Source organism: Festucalex cinctus, chromosome 7 (assembly GCF_051991245.1).
Source record: "Festucalex cinctus isolate MCC-2025b chromosome 7, RoL_Fcin_1.0, whole genome shotgun sequence".
Taxonomy (NCBI): Eukaryota; Metazoa; Chordata; class Actinopteri; order Syngnathiformes; family Syngnathidae; genus Festucalex; species Festucalex cinctus.
Window position 1 is genome coordinate 19,815,629 of NC_135417.1, and position 18,745 is coordinate 19,834,373.

Here is an 18,745-nt window from a genome sequence, read left to right on the forward strand (position 1 = left end):
AACAAAAGAAAATACAAACTTAAAAATAAAAAAGAAAGAAGAGAGCTAGTGGTTATCAGCAAGCTTAAAATCCTCCACTAATTTATACAATTCCATTGCATTTTTTTCTTCTTCATACATTTCAAGAATGGAAAGTATTTTTTACCTTTTTAACGGAAAACATATAAATTATGTTTGGATTTGAAGTAGCTACAGTATTTTTATTTACAAAAAAAAGAAAAAATGACCAAGAATGATGAGCGTGTCATGGGATGACTCTTTTACGAAAATACCATAGCCTATCAAACATTTTCTTTCAAAGAGAGTCTGGGCAGTTTAGGGAAGAACCAGTCATACAAATCTTCCCAGAAAATTAATATAGTCATAAAATAAGTGTTCAGTTATTTCAAATGCATTTGAAAGATTGAAGACATGTCTTCATCAGAAAATAAACATTTGTTGTGGTCTAAATTAAAATGCTTATACTTAAAAATTCAGAAGAGGGCTATCCTCCATTAATAAATTTAGAGTGAATTCCCTTTGCTTTTGGGGCAATAGATTTGGATCTGAAACTCCCAAATTCTTTTCTTTTCTTTTCATTTCATTTCTTTTCTTTTCTTTTCTTTTCTTTTCTTTTCTTTTCTTTTCTTTTCTTTTCTTTTCTTTTCTTTTCTTTTCTTTTCTTTTCTTTTCTTTTCTTTTCTTTTCTTTTCTTTTCTTTTCTTTAAAATATGTAGGATTGATTCTCTTTGAAAAGAACGCGGATATATTTCTTTAACAAATGTTTGTCGAACTGTCGATATTAAATTAGGAAGTTTTATGAGTGATCTTGTGACCATCCATCAAGAGCGAAGGAAGTGTTGGGTTTACATTACTTTGAAACAAATTATAAGCCATCACAACAACATATCGATGTTGTACTGCTGTCATTTGACTTTTACTGTAGTAACACTAACCAACCAGCTATTGGCGCTACTGAGTGTTGTCCGAGTGTTGGTGAGAACTTCCGCTTCCCGTGGCTGGTCAGCTGACTGATGCTGCGATCAAGAAACCTCACGAACGATGGTTCAATATCAAGCAACAATGGGAGTTAACATTTTATAATACAACACAAAGGGTTATATTTGTCTCGAAACGACAACATTTAAATATACGGGTGAGTAAAGCATTTACAATACCTCTGCCAACCTGTACTAACCAAGATCTCTGCTCTTCCACCATTTCCCCCGAGAAAACTATAATGTCGAGTGGTGGTTAATCGTTTTTAAATTTGCGCTCTTTAACCATCTTTTATATTCGTCTCGCGGGTTTTGCGTTAACTACATGTACAAACTTTGTTGCGGTCCGAGCGGTCGAGGTACTTGGAAAAGACCAAGAATGCTGTAAGACAGTCTGTTTTGTTTTCTCCAAACACACAAGCCTAAATACATCTTTTATCTCAGAAATAGGCTGGCATCATAATGACTGAGTTTTGGTTAATATCTGCTCCGGGAGAGAAGACCTGCCAGCAAACATGGGACAAAATGATGACGGCCACCACACGCAACAACAACCTTTCTAGCAACCACAAGTTCAGTATCCCCGACCTGAAGGTTAGTATGGACCTATCTGCTTCACTTGACCTTTGTTTTTCAGTTGTAACTTGCTTGACATCTCTTAATTGATTGATTTGAAATGATAATGGATGTATGGACAGTAGGTTCATGTGTAATGAGTGCCATGCCATGTGAGGAGCTGTATCACATGGAATATACCAAAGCACAAAAATTGATGAAACTGAGAGAAATGAATTCAAACTGAGCAATTACAAGTTAAAAGTGTCCAGTTAATGAATGGACCATATTGTTGAATATGATCACAATGCCTCATATCCATCCATCCATCCATCCATCCATCCATCCATCCATCCATCCATCCATTTTCTTGACCGCTTATTCCTCGCCTCATTTCCTTCTTTCCAAAATATTTTAAATAAAATATTTTCATTTTTTTTTTCCCCATTTCAGAGTAAAAATAACTGAATGCACTCACCTATTGAATCCACTGTCAAGAGTAAGCCACCTCTGTGTAGGGGAAGCAGCCTTTAAACAGATCTTTTGTTTGCATGTTGAAGTGTTGATTTGGTGAAGTTTTCATCCAGAGCAGCTCAGCTCGTCTGGTTTGGTTCTGTCTGTGCTTAAGGTGAAGTAACCCCATTGAACTTGATGCCAGACGGCGCTGAAATGTCCTCCTGGAACTTTTAGTAATGCATGAGTGGCCCTGGACAACGAGGCGCCATCCTAAGTACACAGAGCCACCTAGTTGTGACTGGAGGCTGACTGAATCCCTGAAGCCACTGTTTAAACACAGCCTGCTTATTAACCTTCACCTCAAAATGAACCAAATCTCATTACAATTAATTATACATGTTTTGTTCTTTGCTTGTGTGTCCATAATTAGGTGGGTACGCTTGATGTCTTAGTTGGGCTGTCTGATGAATTGGCCACATTGGATTCGTTTGTCGAAAGGTAAGTTAAAATAGCAGTTTTGGTTTAGAATCTATATCTATATGCAATGCATGCATAATGCATTATTGTTAATGCACATTTTCCATGAGATATCTCTTATTGTATGCAAACATTTCCAGCTCCCAGATAGTACAGATTTAATCCCTTCTCGTCTCTTGCAATGATGAGGAATTTCACATGGTGTTGAGGCTAGCAAGACCTGCTGTCCATACCTGGCAATTTGCCGTGGGGTGGCACATCAGCAGCTCTTTCATTCGTCATATTTATAGCCAGTGACTTATGTTCCACAAGTGTGCTTGAACGTCCTCTGTGGTGCTTTGGAAATTTTAATATCAGAATCTACCACGCAGTGTTGACTGATCTGTGGATATTGTCAAGAATGTGTAAGGCCAAGCTAACATCTTGGTTTGAATTTAGACTGACTTTTATCCAGTTCCTTATTGAAGTTCCCCATTTGTGTATGGAAAATGAATACTTTACGTTTACTGCTATTGACGTGTCACAACAAGAACAATATTGATGTGGAAATGAACAGTAAACCTAAATGTGGCAATGATTTCATTAGATTGCTTTTTCTCTTCTTCTCTTGGCTTCCCGAACGGTGTGGTGAAAAGTCTTGAACTCTGAGTTGCTGCTGTGTTATAAACAATCTCACAGGATTACGTGAAACCTTTTTATGTGCACGTGTATGTTTGTGTAATATTTTGAAGACGATTTAGTGGTCAGGTTTTCAGCATGATTTAATGCTGAATATGGAGTTTACACTGGCTTTGTGCATGCTGTTTGTATTGGCACAACATCTTTGATGACTCTGTCTCAACTGTTCATTCACAGTGTAGTGAAGAAGGTGGCCCAGTACATGGCAGATGTGTTGGAAGATAGTCGAGACAAAGTGCAAGAGAACTTGCTGGCCAATGGAGGTACAGCAATTGTTAGTCAGTTCTAGTAGCAATAATGAATGTGATTGTCACATGCCTGATTATTCTGCATCATACTAACAGTGTGCATAACCACTGACAACGGGGGTGGGGTGGGTGGGGGGGGTTTAGCATCGCTCATATTAAGGCTGCACATTGTACCTCATTTATATCAATTGCTACCTGACAAGTCCTTTTCTTTCTGTTGAAACATTTTGTTCACAGTTGACCTTGTCACCTACATCACACGGTTTCAATGGGACATGGCCAAGTACCCTATCAAGCAATCACTTAAAAATATCTCTGAAATCATCTCCAAGGTAAGAGGCATAAAGGGAAATATGACATGGGGTTAGCAATACAAGTATACAAAATACGCTAAATTAATTTCAGAGCCTATTATTGTGTGGTACTTGTTACCTTAGTAAGTTGAAATAATGAAATCATACAAAATATTTTTTACATTTTCAGTTACCATGGTAAGTTCATGATGGAATAACAGTGTACAGTGTAGTGTTTTGAGGTTAACCCCGGGTTTTCACCGGTTGCGGTTGCGGTGCGGTTGCGGTGCGGTCCGGCGACGCAAGCAATTAGATTCCATTCATTCGAATGGTGCAGTTTACACCGCTTGCGGGTGCGTTGCGTGTCGACTGCGGAAGGCCTGCGGCGTGCCGCAAGCCTTCCGCAAGGATAGACCGATTTTCTATTTTTGCCGGACGCCGCAGCGGTAGGCCTCCGGCAAATGGCAAGCTAGCACAAAACACATCGAGCGGGACAGGAAGACCGAGGCAGTTTCAAAATAAATTTCCGGTTACCTTTCAGAATAAAACACTCGCCAGCTCCTATTTCGCAAGTTTTTCAGCAAAACGTGACGTGGGCGTCGCCGGGCCATGTGCTCATTCACGGTTTAGACACCAGCGAACATGGACGAGGAGAGGTTTATATTGGAGGTGGAAAACCACAAAATAATATATGACACGGCACATCCTTTTTATAAGGACTGTAATGTATTGTGAGTTTGATGTTCGCGATTGCTTGTTGTGCCCGTCTCGCTTGCCGTACTGAGCCGCAGCCGGACGGGGAAGACAGAAATAAAGAGTGGACCCGCACTGACCCGACTCTCGTTATTAATATACTTTACAAGGACAACCAAAAAAAGGATGCTGCATGGAATCTCATAGCAGAAGAAGAAGAAAAAGTTAAATCAAAAGAAGTCCACCTCTCTTTCTGCTTCTCTGTTGAGCACAGACATTCTGTATGTTTGTCGTTGTGAAATGCCACATGATCGCGCGCGCGCGGTCCCGCGAGACACGTTGGGAAGTGGGCGGCGACGGAGCTGCCGGACCGCAGCTGTGCGGAGCCGGTGTGGATTGACAAAAAAATTGACCCGTCCGGAGCACGCAGTCAAGACGCACTGCACCGCAACCGCACCGCAACCGCATCCAGTGAAAACCTGGGGTAAGTGTTCTAAAATAGACTGTGTAATTGTTTTTTTTTCTGTAATTCTTATTTTACAGCAACTCACCCAGATTGACAATGACTTGAAGAACCGAGCATCAGCTTATAACAACCTGAAAGGAAACCTACAGAACCTTGAAAGGAAAAATGCGTTAGTGAGCTTTCTAAGAAAGGATATTAATAATGTGGGGGATATTTACAGTTAAATTGCAACTGTGCTAACCAGCAGAGGACAGTATATGCTGCTGGTAGCAGCAGTGCTACAGTGGCTAGTTGCAGTAACAATGGAAATACTTTGGATCATTATACTTGGCTGAAAAGAAAATTCAGCAAAACCAAACAAATCTGATGGATTACACTGTATATTTCCAATCAAATATCCCACTCCTTGACACAATACTTTCAATGTGGTGTAATTTTCTGCTTGACTAAAGCTTATCCATAGGCCAAGCTTCAAGAATCAATGACTTTGTGTGGCCAAGTCAGTGTGGTCGTAAAAGTCAGCACAACTCTGAAATGCTTTGTCAACACTGACCTCCCTACTGGGCTACTATTCTCCGCCATTAGAGGGAGCCTGCTTACGAGGAGCCTTGCTGAGATTGTCAAGAAGGAAGACTTTGTTCTTGACTCTGAGTATCTTGTCACCTTGCTGGCTGTTGTTCCAAAGTGAGTATTGATGTTCAGTCAGGAAAAAGACCTATAGAATATGGTGTAAGATGACCTCCTTTGTTTACCTTTCAGAACATCTTATGCTGACTGGCAGAAAACATATGAAACACTTGCTGAGATGGTGGTGCCTCGATCCTCAAAGTAAGCAATAGCATTTGATTTTACAATGTATACACCTTTGGATGTAGTATATGATTTGATCATTCAAAGATACACATTTACTATTGTTTTCTAATAAAGCTTGTTAACACACAGTTTTCTTCCAGTCTTTTGTTTGAGGACAATGACAGTGGATTGTTCAGCGTGACTCTGTTTCGTAAAGCCATCGATGACTTCAAACACAAAGCCAGAGAGAACAAGTAAGGTGCTCAACTCAGTTGAGATAACTGAACAGTTGTGAGGTTAAGGGAAATGTAAATGTCAATGCATAATTTTATTAAAAGTGATTTTTTTTTTTTTTTTAAAGGTCTCATATTATGCCACTTTTCCTTATAATCAAATGTGTAAAAGACAAGTCCGTGATCTGCATTAGTCAAAATTGACTTTGTATCTAACATTTTTGCTGTCCCTAAATCAACAGAAAAACACTCCTGGCATAAAGTTTTAGCTTAAGAAAAAGTAGCATAACGTTACTACAGAGAATGTTGTATCATTAGTTTGCGATTTTTTTTTTATTATTTTTTTTTAGGCAGTGGTCATTTTGTCGTAACCGGCAACTCTCCTGCGAGCGTTATTTTGCCGTGAATGCCTCCGATTTATCATGACTGCTTGTAGACATTTACAAGCGGTTATGAATAACACAAATGTACACGTTTAGGCCACTGCACGGTCACAAAATGCAAGTCATCTCGTTAAGACCACTTAGTGGCCAGTTAGCATCATAATGTCACGTCAACTATGTGGCGAGTTGCCAGTCACGGCAAAATAAACACTATGGATTGTATCTTAGCCAATCAATACACGACCGCTTCAGTATTATCCAACCACCGTCTGCTTTATCATATCTGACCTGTTGTAACCAAACAACCCCCACACAATGAATGTAGGCACTAAAAATACACCGGTAATATGGTAGAAGTTATGATATGGCATATCTCTAATGGAAAGGATAGGAAGGAACAGGAAGGCTAAATCAAAATAAAATGTTAAACTTACATCTTTCACGTTTGCAGTCGAGTCACCCACCGTTAAGATCAAGCCATTCTTTATGTTTAAACGAGTTGCAAATCCAGCTCTGAATAGGCTTTCATTAACAAAACAGTACTTCGAGAAATGCTGTCGATACACGTCCTTCAAAAATAAAATTAATCCGCTGTCTTCTCAAAGACTCATACGGCGGAAGTAGAAAAAGGCTGGGATGCTCATTTCATCCTGATCGCTGTTTCCCAATAGTTCATCATTGAGCGTATGCGAGCAGGGGAAACAAAAAAAGGAGCAGCTTATAGTATTTCTGTGGGTGTAACAAACCTTTAACAGAGGCGATGCCACTAACCTGAGGGGGCAGTGTCGAGTGCACATCCGTGTCTGAATGACCTCAATCAGTTACGGAAGTTTAATCTGCCCGTTTGAAGCACATCCAGTGGTACCTCAATTTACGAATTTAATCCGTTCCAGACCCGTCGTCGTTTAATGAAAAAAATCGTAAAATGAACAGCAATTTACATGTAAAATGGCTAATCCGTTCCAAGCCCCCCAAAATGACCCCCTATGTACACCGAAATACTAATAATAAATGGTAATTAGTAGGAAACAGTTGTAAAAAAACTGGAAATTAATAACATAATGCATATAATAAACATTGGAAATAATAAATAAGATCTAAAACTACAATAAATAAAAAAATTATGCTCATTTACCTTTTTGGGTTGGGCGATAACTACGAAGGTTGAGTGCTGAGGGAAGGAGGGGCACTTCTTTCTGCTTTAATATAATTCCAATCGTAGAGGGGTTACGGCCATACTTTTTCCCTATGTCTATCACACGCTTGCCTTTTTCATATTTTTCGATGATCTCTTGCTTTTCTTTTATCGGCAACGGCACTCTTTTCTTCTTTTCACTATAACTTGCAATGTTTTTCTTGGGACACATGATGAATAAATCACAAAAAGTTAGATTTCAACAAAAAACACTCGCTAAAACAACTGCGAACGTCTGACCTCTATGAATCTCAGCTACGAAAAGGACCGTGTGGGTACATGATTCATTGTCTACCAGGCCGCTAGCCCACAACCGGATGTTTTGATTCTGCTGCGTCCGAGCGAATCTGAGCGCGTTTTTTTTTTTTTTTTTTTATTTTGGAATTCGTCCATTCATATTCTGCAATTTCTTTCGTATAATTGATGGAAAATAAAAAGTTTCTGATCATCATATACTGGAACCATCGTAAGGTAAAGCAATCATAAGTTGAGGTACCACTGTATTTTAGAAAGGAGGATTAGCGTATTTTCCACACTATAAGGCGCACCTCATTATAAGGCGCACCTTCAATGTATGACATATTCTCAAACTTTTTCCTTATATAAGGCGCACCTTAACGAATGACATATTTTAAAACTTTTCCATATATAAGGCGCACCGCATTATAAGGAACAACTTCAATGAATGACATATTTTCAAACTTTTTCCATATATATGGCGCTACAATAGAGGCTGGGGTTACGTTATGCATCCATTAGATGCTGCTGCGCTAAAGGGAATGTCAACAAAACAGTCAGATAGGTCAGTCAAACTTTATTAATAGATTACAAGCCAGCTTTCTGACAACTCCATTTACTCCCAAAATGAATAAACAGCTGTTTTATTATTTTCTCGGAGGTAAAGTATTAGTATTAGCTAGCGATCCAAAATGGCGGGATCTTCTGCGCATGTGCGTCACCGATCGTGCAGGGTCACCGATAGCGTCTTGACAGCGAGACCTGTTGCGGCTCAATATTGATCCATATATAAGGCACACTGGATTATAAGGTGCATGGTCAGCTTTTGAAAAAATTGAAGGCTTTTAGGTGCGCCTTAGAGTGCGGAAAATACGGTAAGCTAAAGAAGTCGAGGATGGATTTTTTCTTTTTTCTTTTTTTCTTCAAACCAGGTGGGATTGTAGACAGGCTGAGTATGTGTATTATTGATAGAAAACCCTACTAAAGTGCATTTTGATCCTATGGGACCTTTAAAGTACAGTACTTGATTGATTGTCATTCAGTTCATTACAAATCTGAATACAGTACATTCACACAACCCGAACATCCTGCCTATAGGTTCTCGGTGAGAGACTTTCAGTACAATGAAGAGGAGATGAAGGCCGATAAAGAAGAGATGACGCGGCTATCTACAGATAAAAAGAAGCAATTTGTAAGTGCGGAGAAAAAGATAGGATTATGACATTAGCTTCTTGGCAATGACAGTACCGGTAAAGTTTATGATAGCAGTTATTGTGTTGCAAAAATGTTTGCCCATGTCAGAAAAAACATTGTAAAAATGTGTATCAGAAGGACCTTTAAGTAACTACATCATAATGTGGGTATTGAAGGGAAGGTGGATATTTTGTGGCATTGGTCACTTGTTACTCCTCCACATAAAATCCAGCCTTTTTGTACTTGAATTGTACTTGTATGGTGCAGGGACCACTAGTTCGATGGCTGAAAGTGAACTTCAGTGAAGCCTTCATCGCTTGGATTCACATCAAAGCACTGAGGGTCTTTGTGGAGTCTGTTCTAAGGTACTATGTCAGCAAAACTGTACTACACTGTCTTGGTAGCATTTTCATCATATTCCGTTTATCAAACTCTTTCCAGAGAAGTGTTGTAGTGTCGTGTTGTGATTTAACTGTTGTCCCTTCAGATATGGGCTTCCAGTGAACTTCCAGGCCATGCTGCTTCAACCAAACAAGAAGATGACAAAGAAGCTGAGGGAGGTGCTCAATGATCTCTACAAACATCTGGACAGTAGTGCAGCAGCAATCATAGATGTAAGTGCTCTGGATTTGCACCTTGTAGTTTTTATTGCTCAACTCAGCACTATGACCATATATCAAGAAAAGCAAGTGTAAAGTTGAGATACTGACACAATTCTATGTTGCAAAGCTTCTTGCCAGTCTCTCAAACCTTCTTTATCCTTTCAACCCCTTTTTCTTGTCGCAGAGAAATTTTGTATGTTTAAAATTTTATTGCAACAAGAAAAGGGGTTTGAAAGTATCACAACCACGCTGTCAAAAGCAGATTTACATCACATGCCGTTCCTCTTAAAGGCACAGATCTACACACAGACACTGCAATATGTATAGTATTTTCTATACATTTTTTGCTTTCTTTTTGCTACATTTTTAAAATGTGTCTGATCCTTGTGTTGCACTATGTTTGTGTTTTGCACAAACATGCAGCGTTTGCATGCACATCACTGTAATTTTTTCCCCCTGCAGTCAGCAGTGGATATTCCAGGTTTGAATCTGAGCCAGCAAGAATATTATCCTTACGTCTATTACAAGATTGACTGCAACCTTCTGGACTTCAAAGTGTAAGACTTGCCCCACTCTGTCTTCAAGGTGATGATTAAGATTTTTTTTTTTTGTGTCATGGAAAATACCTTCTCACTCGATCCCGTCTTCTTGGTGTCAGTCCTTACTGTCACACTTGAATGTCAATGCTGCATGCTCATTCCATATGAGTGAAATACACCTAGACAAACTTCTATCACTTTTTGAAAGGACTTTTAAAGACTTGTTTACATTTGTTTTGAAGTCACACCTTGTGAAAAGTCATGGGGGGCAACCACATTGTTACATTTCTGTTCCACATGTGCTCGTGAGTATTGATAACTGCGGCTTCTGTATTGATGTACTGAGTTGGGTTGCGTGATTGTGAGTGTCAAAAACACGAGTGTTGTCTTGTATATAAAATTATCAAAAGAGTATATCTGAACATTGCTGATGAAATGTATTGATGACCACCCATTGCAGATTGTGTGAATTGACAAACACGGTACAATAAAAAAAATAAAATAAAAAAATAAAATCTATCTTTCATGACATTGTCTTCTCTATTGTTGTTATTCCATTTGAGAATTTCATTTTAACCAGAGAACTCTCGTAATCATACGAGTCTCACAAGACAACATAGTGGACAGGGAAAGATCATGTCAGAGGGTTGGGCATATTAAGAGAGCAAAAAAAACACACAAAAAACACACACAAATATCACCTGATATCACAAAATACTAAGCCACATGCTGGTATGCCTGGACTCCAGATTTAGCACCGTTAGGGCAGAGAACTTAGTATTGTTTTTACTTATATGCTATCATCTTGTCACAAGTTTAAATCTCATTTTTCATTTCATACGTTCCACTATACATGTGAATTCATATTGCACATATTTGTACGGCCACTTTCTTTTTTGCTCGACATAGTATGAAGAGATTACAATCAATACAATAAAGAAATCACATGATGTACCATCACAACAACCACAGGTTGATGAAGCGCCAGAATCCCTGCAGCCCATATAGGCCAAGCAATGTAGCGTGATCACCTACAGCCAATGATGGCCAAGCTGGCATATCATCACAACTTAGTTGAGTCGAGTATGTCTTGACCTCCGCCCAACCCTTGAGACTGACTCACCAAACCCCTGTGGTCCGATCGAACCTAGGTTAAGATGCATGGAGTTGGGCAATATAAGAACACGACACCCTCTGAATTCAAGGTGAAGAGAGCCATGTTTAATGAAAAGGCTAATCTCCTTGTTCATTTTATTCACCAGTAAACCCTGTGCTTATGTCTTGAATATGAAAAAAAAAAGTACTGTATTTGTTTTAGTTTTCAAAAAAAGAAGGGTTCGGTGAATGCGCAAAGGAAACTGGTGGAATTCAGTACAAAACCTACACAAGGTGAACTTGGTGAAGAACTACTGCACAAGTGTGTCGTGAGAGATTCAGGTGCTCTCTGGGAAAATAATCAAAGCTCACTTCAGTCAGCCCGAAAAGGATTTACTAAAATGTATTTTTGGACTGAATGGTGGACAAATGGTTAGCAAATCTGCCTGAGTTTTTTTTTTTTTTTTTTTTTTTTAATAAAGTAACCTGCCTTGTTTGGCTGCCATGTCATGCAGAATGGAGGATGTGTCCCTTTTATGCCAGAACACTTTTTCACTGCAATAGTGGAGTTTGATGTCCTGCCACAGTGGCTTGTTTGCATTTTGATGGATCGTTATTCAAAATTGCAGTTGGACAGAATTAAGTGGAAGATGAATGACAGAAAAGAGACGCAAAAATAAATACATAAATAAAGAATAAAATAACAGTATTACATCATGCTATAATGTCAAATTAGAGTTGAGTTTTATATGGAACAGTAGTGCTAAACACTGTGACGTCCACCTCAGGTTTGAGGTTTAAAAATTCCTGTGTGGAGTTTTCATTTTCCTTCTCGTGTGTGTTTTCTTCAGGCATAACCCACATTCCCAAAACATGATATGAGGTTCATTGAAGACTGAATTGAGGCATATGAATGGTTGCTTTTATGTGGCTGATTGGCTGGCGACCGCTGCCTTCAATTAGCTTTGACATTTTCCTAAAATGTAAAGTGCATTTCAAATTATTATTATTTTTGTTAATAGCTGGAATAGGCTACATCTCATCTGTCACTCTAGTGGGGATAAGCGGTATAGAAAATGGATTAAATATATCTTATATCTATCTTCCATTAGATATGGTATCACTAATCTGCATTATTCACCTGTTGCCATTTAGGATCATAGCTTTGAGATGTGCTCATAATCATTATTTCAGTGTATGATTTATACTTTTTGTGGCATTTTTGTTTGTGGGATTTTTTTTTTTTTTTTTTTTAATAAAACGTGTGCCTTGGTTCATTAAAGGTTGGGAAACAATATACGATCGCCCTTTGGATGTTGTACTGTTTTGATGGCTACGAACAAGAAAGCAAGGGGGACGAGTGTGAGAGCGAGGTCACGTGATGAGGCATGCACTGATCTTTCCAGGCTGTGATTTAAATGCACACACTGAGCCAGCCAAGTGGGGTGGGTGGCTTCAGCCGCTCATCGTCTTGTGACTGCATCAGAGGCTTGAGCGCGCAAATCGAGAGAAAGCTACTCAGCGCGTCCAGACTGCTGTTGGCGATCCACGAAGATGTGAGTGAGCGAGCATCAATGCCTCCTCCAGGTTAGCTCTCGCCCATCGGCCTGGCCTGCTCTCGTCACCGGGCCTCTTCCATCCCGCGCTGAGAGAATGAAAGGATGGCGGAGCGTGGAGGCGGGCTGCACGGAGGACTGACGGATGCTGCGAGCCAGCTCGATGAGCATCAGCACCACGCCGCCATGACTTCCACGGAGGACGCGCGGTCGGATGATCTATCTTTGGAGGAGATCCTCGGGCTTTACAGCCAGCCCATCAACGAAGAGCAGGCTTGGGCCGTGTGTTACCAGTGCTGTGTGACGCTGATGAAGGAACCGCGGAGAAGGAGATGCTCGGATGCCGGGGCCGAGATGACTGCAGCCACGGCAAGGATATCAGGACCGGGAGATGTGCGGATTGCAAAAGACGGATCTGTAAGATTGCACAAACAAAGATGTGAAGGTAAACGTTTTATCTTAACTGAGTGGGCGTGCAGCTCGGCTCATTATTTGCACTGTGCATAGTTAATTCGCAATGTCCTAATCGTAATTGATAGCTACTCCGAATCCACAGCTGTGAGTTAAAAGCACGCATTTAATTTGCCAGCGTTAATTCAGCCACACAATTAACATAGTGTCCAGCAGCATGACCTGTCACAAACAAAGGAGAACCCCCACCCACTCTCCTGTTTTTTTTATGACTATTCCAAGTGTTCATTGAATTTCCACATTTTATTGTCTTTTTTTCCCCCCACAGTTTCCTTTGCACTATATCACGTGTTAAGGATCATGAGGATTTCTCATTCTCTCAGCCAGTTCTGCCGCTTCACATCAGATCACAATGCTCAATAGGCTTTAAGTGGGGAAAGCATGTGATTAGGCTGGATGTCTGGCCACTTTCCAGACTCAGGGAAAGGTGTACTCATGTCGCACACCTCTCTCAGGGTGAGATTCGGATAATGAGCAGTCACAGCGAAGCCCGCTGCTGCTCAGTCTACAATTAATTAGCTGGTTTTAAACAAAGCTTTAAGCAGTTGTAATGTGACTTCTGCTCTAGTGTCAAGAAGAAATTTAGAAAAGATTTTCTAGAACTACATACAGATTTTTTGTTTTGTTTTACTGGTGTGATTAGGACAGTGGTTCCCCACCTTTAAACCAAGGCACGTTTTACTTCGGTAAACATCTCATGGAATATCACCACCAAACTAAAATGTCACAAAGTGCAGACACTAGGTAAATAAGCACTTATCCACCTACTACGTGCTCAAAGCACTTCACATCGACTCTTCAGTCACCTACTGATGACGCAGCATCAGGAGCAACTGGGGTTTCAATATCTTGCTCAAGGACACTTCGGCATGGTCACAACTTGTGCCGGGGATCAAACCCACAGCCTCTGGGTTGGGAGACAATCACACTACCACTGAGCCGTGTCGCCTCACTACCACTATTACTACCCCTAGCAAAAAGTATGGAATCAACAGTTTTGGACGAGCACTCAGACATTTTATTCTTTAGATCAAACTCAGATAAAAAGCATGAAACACTTGTAAGGTCATTCCAAAGTGCAACATCTTGGCTTTCAGAAACACTAAAATAAATGAAGAAAAAACATTCTGCTGGTCAGTAAATGTTACTTTTATAGAGCAAGTGCAGGGAAATAAATATGGAATCACTCCATTTTGAGCAGAAAATAGGGACACACCCAGTCAATTTCCTTTCCTTAATTGGGCACCTGCCTCAAATGACATCTGCTTGTTAGTCAGCAGTTAAAAACAGTGCATTTATCACACCTTGGAGGGCTGCTGGACCAAGTGGATTGACAAGAATCATGGATCCAACAAGGGAGATGTCTCTTGAGACCAAAGACAGGATTATCAAACATCTTGAAGAAGGTAACTCTACACGTATGGTTGCCAAAGATGTGGGCTGTTCACAGTCAGCTGTATTAAAGATCTGGACCAAGTACAAACAGCATGGGAAGGTTGTTAAATTCAAGCGTACTGGTAGACAAAGGAAGACATCTAAGCGTCAAGACAAACAACTAAAGCCATATGTCTTGAAAACAGAAAATGCACAACAAGACAAATTAAGAAGTAATGGAGGAAGCTGGAGTCAATGTATGTGACAGAACTCTGCAAAATTGCTGAAAGGAAATGGGATTTACATACAGGAAAGCTAAAAGGAAGCCATAATTGACGCTTAAACAAAATAGAACAAGACTAGACGAGGCAATCATGGACTGTGGATGACTGGATGAAAGTTATCTTCAGTGATGAGTCACGAATCTGCATTGGACAAGGTGATGACTCTGGAACTTTTGTTTGGTGCCGTTCCAGTGAGATTTACAAAGAGGACTGCCTAAAGAAAACTTCAAAATTCCCACAGTCCTTGATGATATGGGGCTGCATGTCAGGCAAAGGCACTGGGGAGATGGCTGTGGTTAAATCTTTAATAAATGCACAAGTTTACATTGACATTTTGGACAGCTTTCTTATCCCTTCAATTGAAAAAAATGTTTGGGCATGATGAAATCATTTTCCAAGATGCCACAGAGCAAAAACTGTGAAAGCATTCCTCAGAGAAAGATGCATCCCGTCAATGTCATGGCCTGCAGCCCAGATCTCAACCCAGTTGAAAACCTGTGGTGGAAATTGAAAAAAATGGTCCACAGCATGGCTCCGACCCGCAAAGGTGATCTGGCAACTGCAATCAAAGAAGTTTGCACCAGATTGATGAAGAATACTTTGTCACTCAGTTCATGCCTCAGAGACTGCAAGCTGTCATAAAAGCCAGAGGTGGTGCAACTAAATACTGTACTAGTGATGTGTTTTGATTGTTTTTTCTTTGTCTATTTGTCATGATTCCAATTTTTTTCCTCAGAATGAAGTGATCCCATATTTATTTCTCTGCACTTGCTCTATGAAAGTAACATTTACTGACCAGCACAATGTTTTTTCTTCATTTCTTTTAGTGTTTCTGAAAGCCAAGATGTTGCACTTTGGAATGACCTTATGACTGTTTCATGTTTTTATCTGAGTTTGATCTACACAATAAAATGTCTGAGTGTGTGCTCGTCCCAGACTGCTGATTCCATACTTTTTGATAGGGTTGTATTAGTACTACTAAACACACGCTCATCACATGATGGGCCTAAAAAAAAATGCACATTGACTTCCACTCCAATACACCATCTCTCTCTTAAAAAAAAAAAAAAAGAGAGAAAAGAAAATATAATTTTAAATATATTTAGATATCTTTGGCTCTTCTTCCATAAGCCCTCAGCTAAACTTTGTGAATATTTGTTAAAAAACAAATCAATAAAATTCAGTTCAAACCAAAGACAGCATAATTATTAAATATCACAAGATGATGTAAGTGCTCCTGTGGTGCTGATGCTGATGAAGCCAGTTACAGAAAGATCATTTGTTGTCATCTATCAGCAAGCTAATTGTACGTGTAACAGCTTTGCTAATGCTCCCAGGAAAATTATTCGGGTTGCTCTTCATTTTCAAGAGACCACATTCATGCATTACATCTTCTGAGAACAAGAGTTAGTGTCATCACGAAACCACATCCCACTCGAACCTCTCAAAGAGTTGGAGGCGAATTTAATGGTAAAAAAAAAAAAAAAAAAAAAAAGTACAGCAAAATATACGTACAATTGAGTTGCAAAAATAAAATCAATTTTATTGTGACTTTTAAAGGTATACATATCACATGTTTTTCTTCAAGTAAATTGAGTTTAATTAAATTCTTCAAAAGAAATTTGGAAAAAGCAACAATGACTAGCTCAGGAAGCAACTTTTTTTAAACTGACAATTTCTTTGATTACTTTTCCATTGCTGTGTCATTATTAGAGGAGTCCTGTAGCTTTAAAACGTGATTACATGGCCAAAAAAGCTACTATTTTCTACACTTTACTATAAATATACACAGAGCATCTAAAAATAAAAGTAATACAACAAAAGTACACTTATTCTGTACACACAGTATTTTTGTCTCCACTGGTAATGATTACCTGTATTACTTTTTGTTTTTCACAAGGCTGCACAAAGGGCAACATTTTCACCAGTTAGAAACAATCACAATATATTAGTAAAAAAATACTGTATATATTTTTTTTAAAGTAATATTGAGTGTTCCTTGTAAGATATTCCATTAACTGCTGCTTAACAAGTTGTGAAACGCTTTTTTTTTGTTTGCATCCTACAGGCAAACACAACCCAAGCACGCAAATAGAGGTGAGTAATACACTTGTGTTTTTATTATTGCAAATGAGCATTACTTGCTATTGTCTCAATTTTTCTTTATTTTCTGGTCATTTTAAGCAAAATAGTTACAGACAGGTGTTACCCCTTTAAAATGCTCAAACATGATCAAAATGCAAGCTAAAACATGACACAAAAATGGATTTGCGTTTCAAACTACTCCTTCGTAGATATAGAGCCCAAAGCAAAATGAATGCATTTGCGCAGCAGAGCACTTTTTTAAGGGTTTGCACTTATAGCTTAAAGGGGACAAATTATAGAAAATTTACTTTAAATTGTTTGTATACAAAAAAAGGTATTATATAGGGGTGTGCCAAGAAAATCGATTCTCATAAGAATCGCGATTCTCTTAGTACAATTCAGAATCGATGTTAAATGTTGATTTTTTTTTGATTTTTTTTTTATGTATTTTTTTTTTTTATACTGTCATGACCTTGTTTGTGTACTGGGAAAACTTTTCATGTTAACCTGATTTGGCCACTTAGGGGCAGTGTGGTTCCGTGCATTCTGATTCACAGTTAAGTTGTAGCCACATTAGAGAGTGGAAGGAAAAAGTCACGATCAAGTTATGCCAATAAAAGTTGTTTCGCAGCGTAGGAAGAGCATATGCCGGTGAGTAATGTTAAGATGCTTCACTGTATACATTCCTGAAGCATTTTGTATGAATAGCCGTTCTTTTGAGGGATAAAAGTGTCACGAGTAGCGCACTAATTAGCATTAATGAGTTAGACTGGGGTAGATCATGACAATTATTTGCTCATCTATAAAATGAAGAAGAAATCATTGTCAATCAACTCATTTTGAATCGAAAATCGATTCTGAATGGAATCGCAGACCCAAAAATCGTAATCGAATCAAATCGTGAAACAGTCAAAGATCCCCACCCCTAGTGCCTACCCATAACCTTACTCTCGCAAGATCAATTCTCGCGGTATTAGTGATTTCACAAACTCGGGAGAATACATCTTGTACCGCTCCCGTTTATAACTGCCTTTGTTCGGACCAATCACAGAGCGACATTGTGTTTGGGGGGCGGGATATGCAACTGTGACGTAACCAGGAAGCCAGCGCCGACGCCGGAGCTACCAAACAAACCTAACATGGACGAATGGACGCTGTAATTAATTCTGTTCTCGCAGAATGACTCACCGTTTCCTTGTTGAATGTTGAACAGGGGCGCTTCGTGCATTTCTAGCTGGTAAGATGTTCGTGCTTTCCCCCCTTCGGCAAGAGCGAAGACAAAATTTTCACTCATGGCCGTGATTGGTTAAAACAAATGTGTAGAATGACGCATCGTCCAATCAGCTCGAATTATTGTACAGAATGTCTCGCCTTTCCCGACAAAATTACTGTGGAGAGGTACCAAATGGATGTTGCGTAGCATATCCATCTGGCTATTGCCAGGTTAGCCTACCCACCCATCAAGTGTGAAATTAAAGAACCCAGTTTATCTTTTATTATCTGCCTGTTTCTGAAAATGTGTCACTTGACTTGCGACAAAGCTGTTTTTTGGGGCTAATTAACACCAAGTTTCTCACCCAATGACATGCCAGCAATGCTGGCCAAAGCGATCTCAACAGCACTACAATGTGAAAGCCAAAGTATAAGCAGAGCTGAGCTTAGTGCCATCTAGTAGTGAACTAATAATTTATTCAATTTAAGAACCCACAGGTGGTCGTCGCTGAGTCCCGTGATTCGTGCTCCCGTCGCTTGTCACCTTATGCTTTGCTCTCGCAAGGTTTTACTAGCTATTTTTTTATTTTAAATACTAGCTTCTCCCACTAGCTGCTCTTGTTAACCACTCCAGCCTATGGCTGCGACCA

The 18,745-nt window shown here is 39.5% G+C and overlaps 2 protein-coding genes across 5 annotated transcripts in view; both read left to right on the forward strand.

Moving 5' to 3' along the window:
* The first annotated feature begins 942 nt into the window (after positions 1–942).
* Positions 943–10,547, forward strand: LOC144022589 (V-type proton ATPase subunit C 1-A-like). Its single transcript, XM_077527511.1, has 13 exons — positions 943–1,135; positions 1,422–1,571; positions 2,419–2,486; positions 3,321–3,406; positions 3,629–3,723; positions 4,921–5,012; positions 5,429–5,527; positions 5,603–5,671; positions 5,797–5,889; positions 8,782–8,875; positions 9,145–9,242; positions 9,365–9,491; positions 9,942–10,547. Exons 2-13 carry the CDS (start codon positions 1,440–1,442, stop codon positions 10,038–10,040), a joined length of 1,152 nt encoding a protein of 383 aa, XP_077383637.1. The 5' UTR covers positions 943–1,135; positions 1,422–1,439; the 3' UTR covers positions 10,041–10,547.
* Positions 10,548–12,481: 1,934 nt separating this feature from the next.
* spire1b (spire-type actin nucleation factor 1b) overlaps positions 12,482–18,745 on the forward strand; it is a 43,111-nt gene continuing 36,847 nt past the window's right edge. For 3 of the 4 annotated variants that reach the window (XM_077525907.1, XM_077525905.1, XM_077525908.1), the window contains exons 1-2: positions 12,483–13,114; positions 16,867–16,895. In XM_077525907.1, coding sequence (XP_077382033.1) covers positions 12,775–13,114; positions 16,867–16,895 — 369 coding nt within the window. In that variant the 5' untranslated portion in view covers positions 12,483–12,774. Of the gene's footprint in view, positions 13,115–16,866; positions 16,896–18,745 lie in introns of all 4 variants that reach the window. The other variant, XM_077525909.1, reaches the window with a different exon arrangement.

Excerpts from the sequence above, each read along its gene's own strand:
- LOC144022589 (XM_077527511.1), top strand. The coding sequence starts at position 1,440 with ATGACTGAGTTTTGGTTAATATCTGCTCCGGGAGAGAAGACCTGCCAG. Across the intron at positions 3,724-4,920 it reads TCTCTGAAATCATCTCCAAG|CAACTCACCCAGATTGACAA; the intron begins GTAAGAGGCATA and ends CTTATTTTACAG. Across the intron at positions 5,890-8,781 it reads CACAAAGCCAGAGAGAACAA|GTTCTCGGTGAGAGACTTTC; the intron begins GTAAGGTGCTCA and ends TCCTGCCTATAG.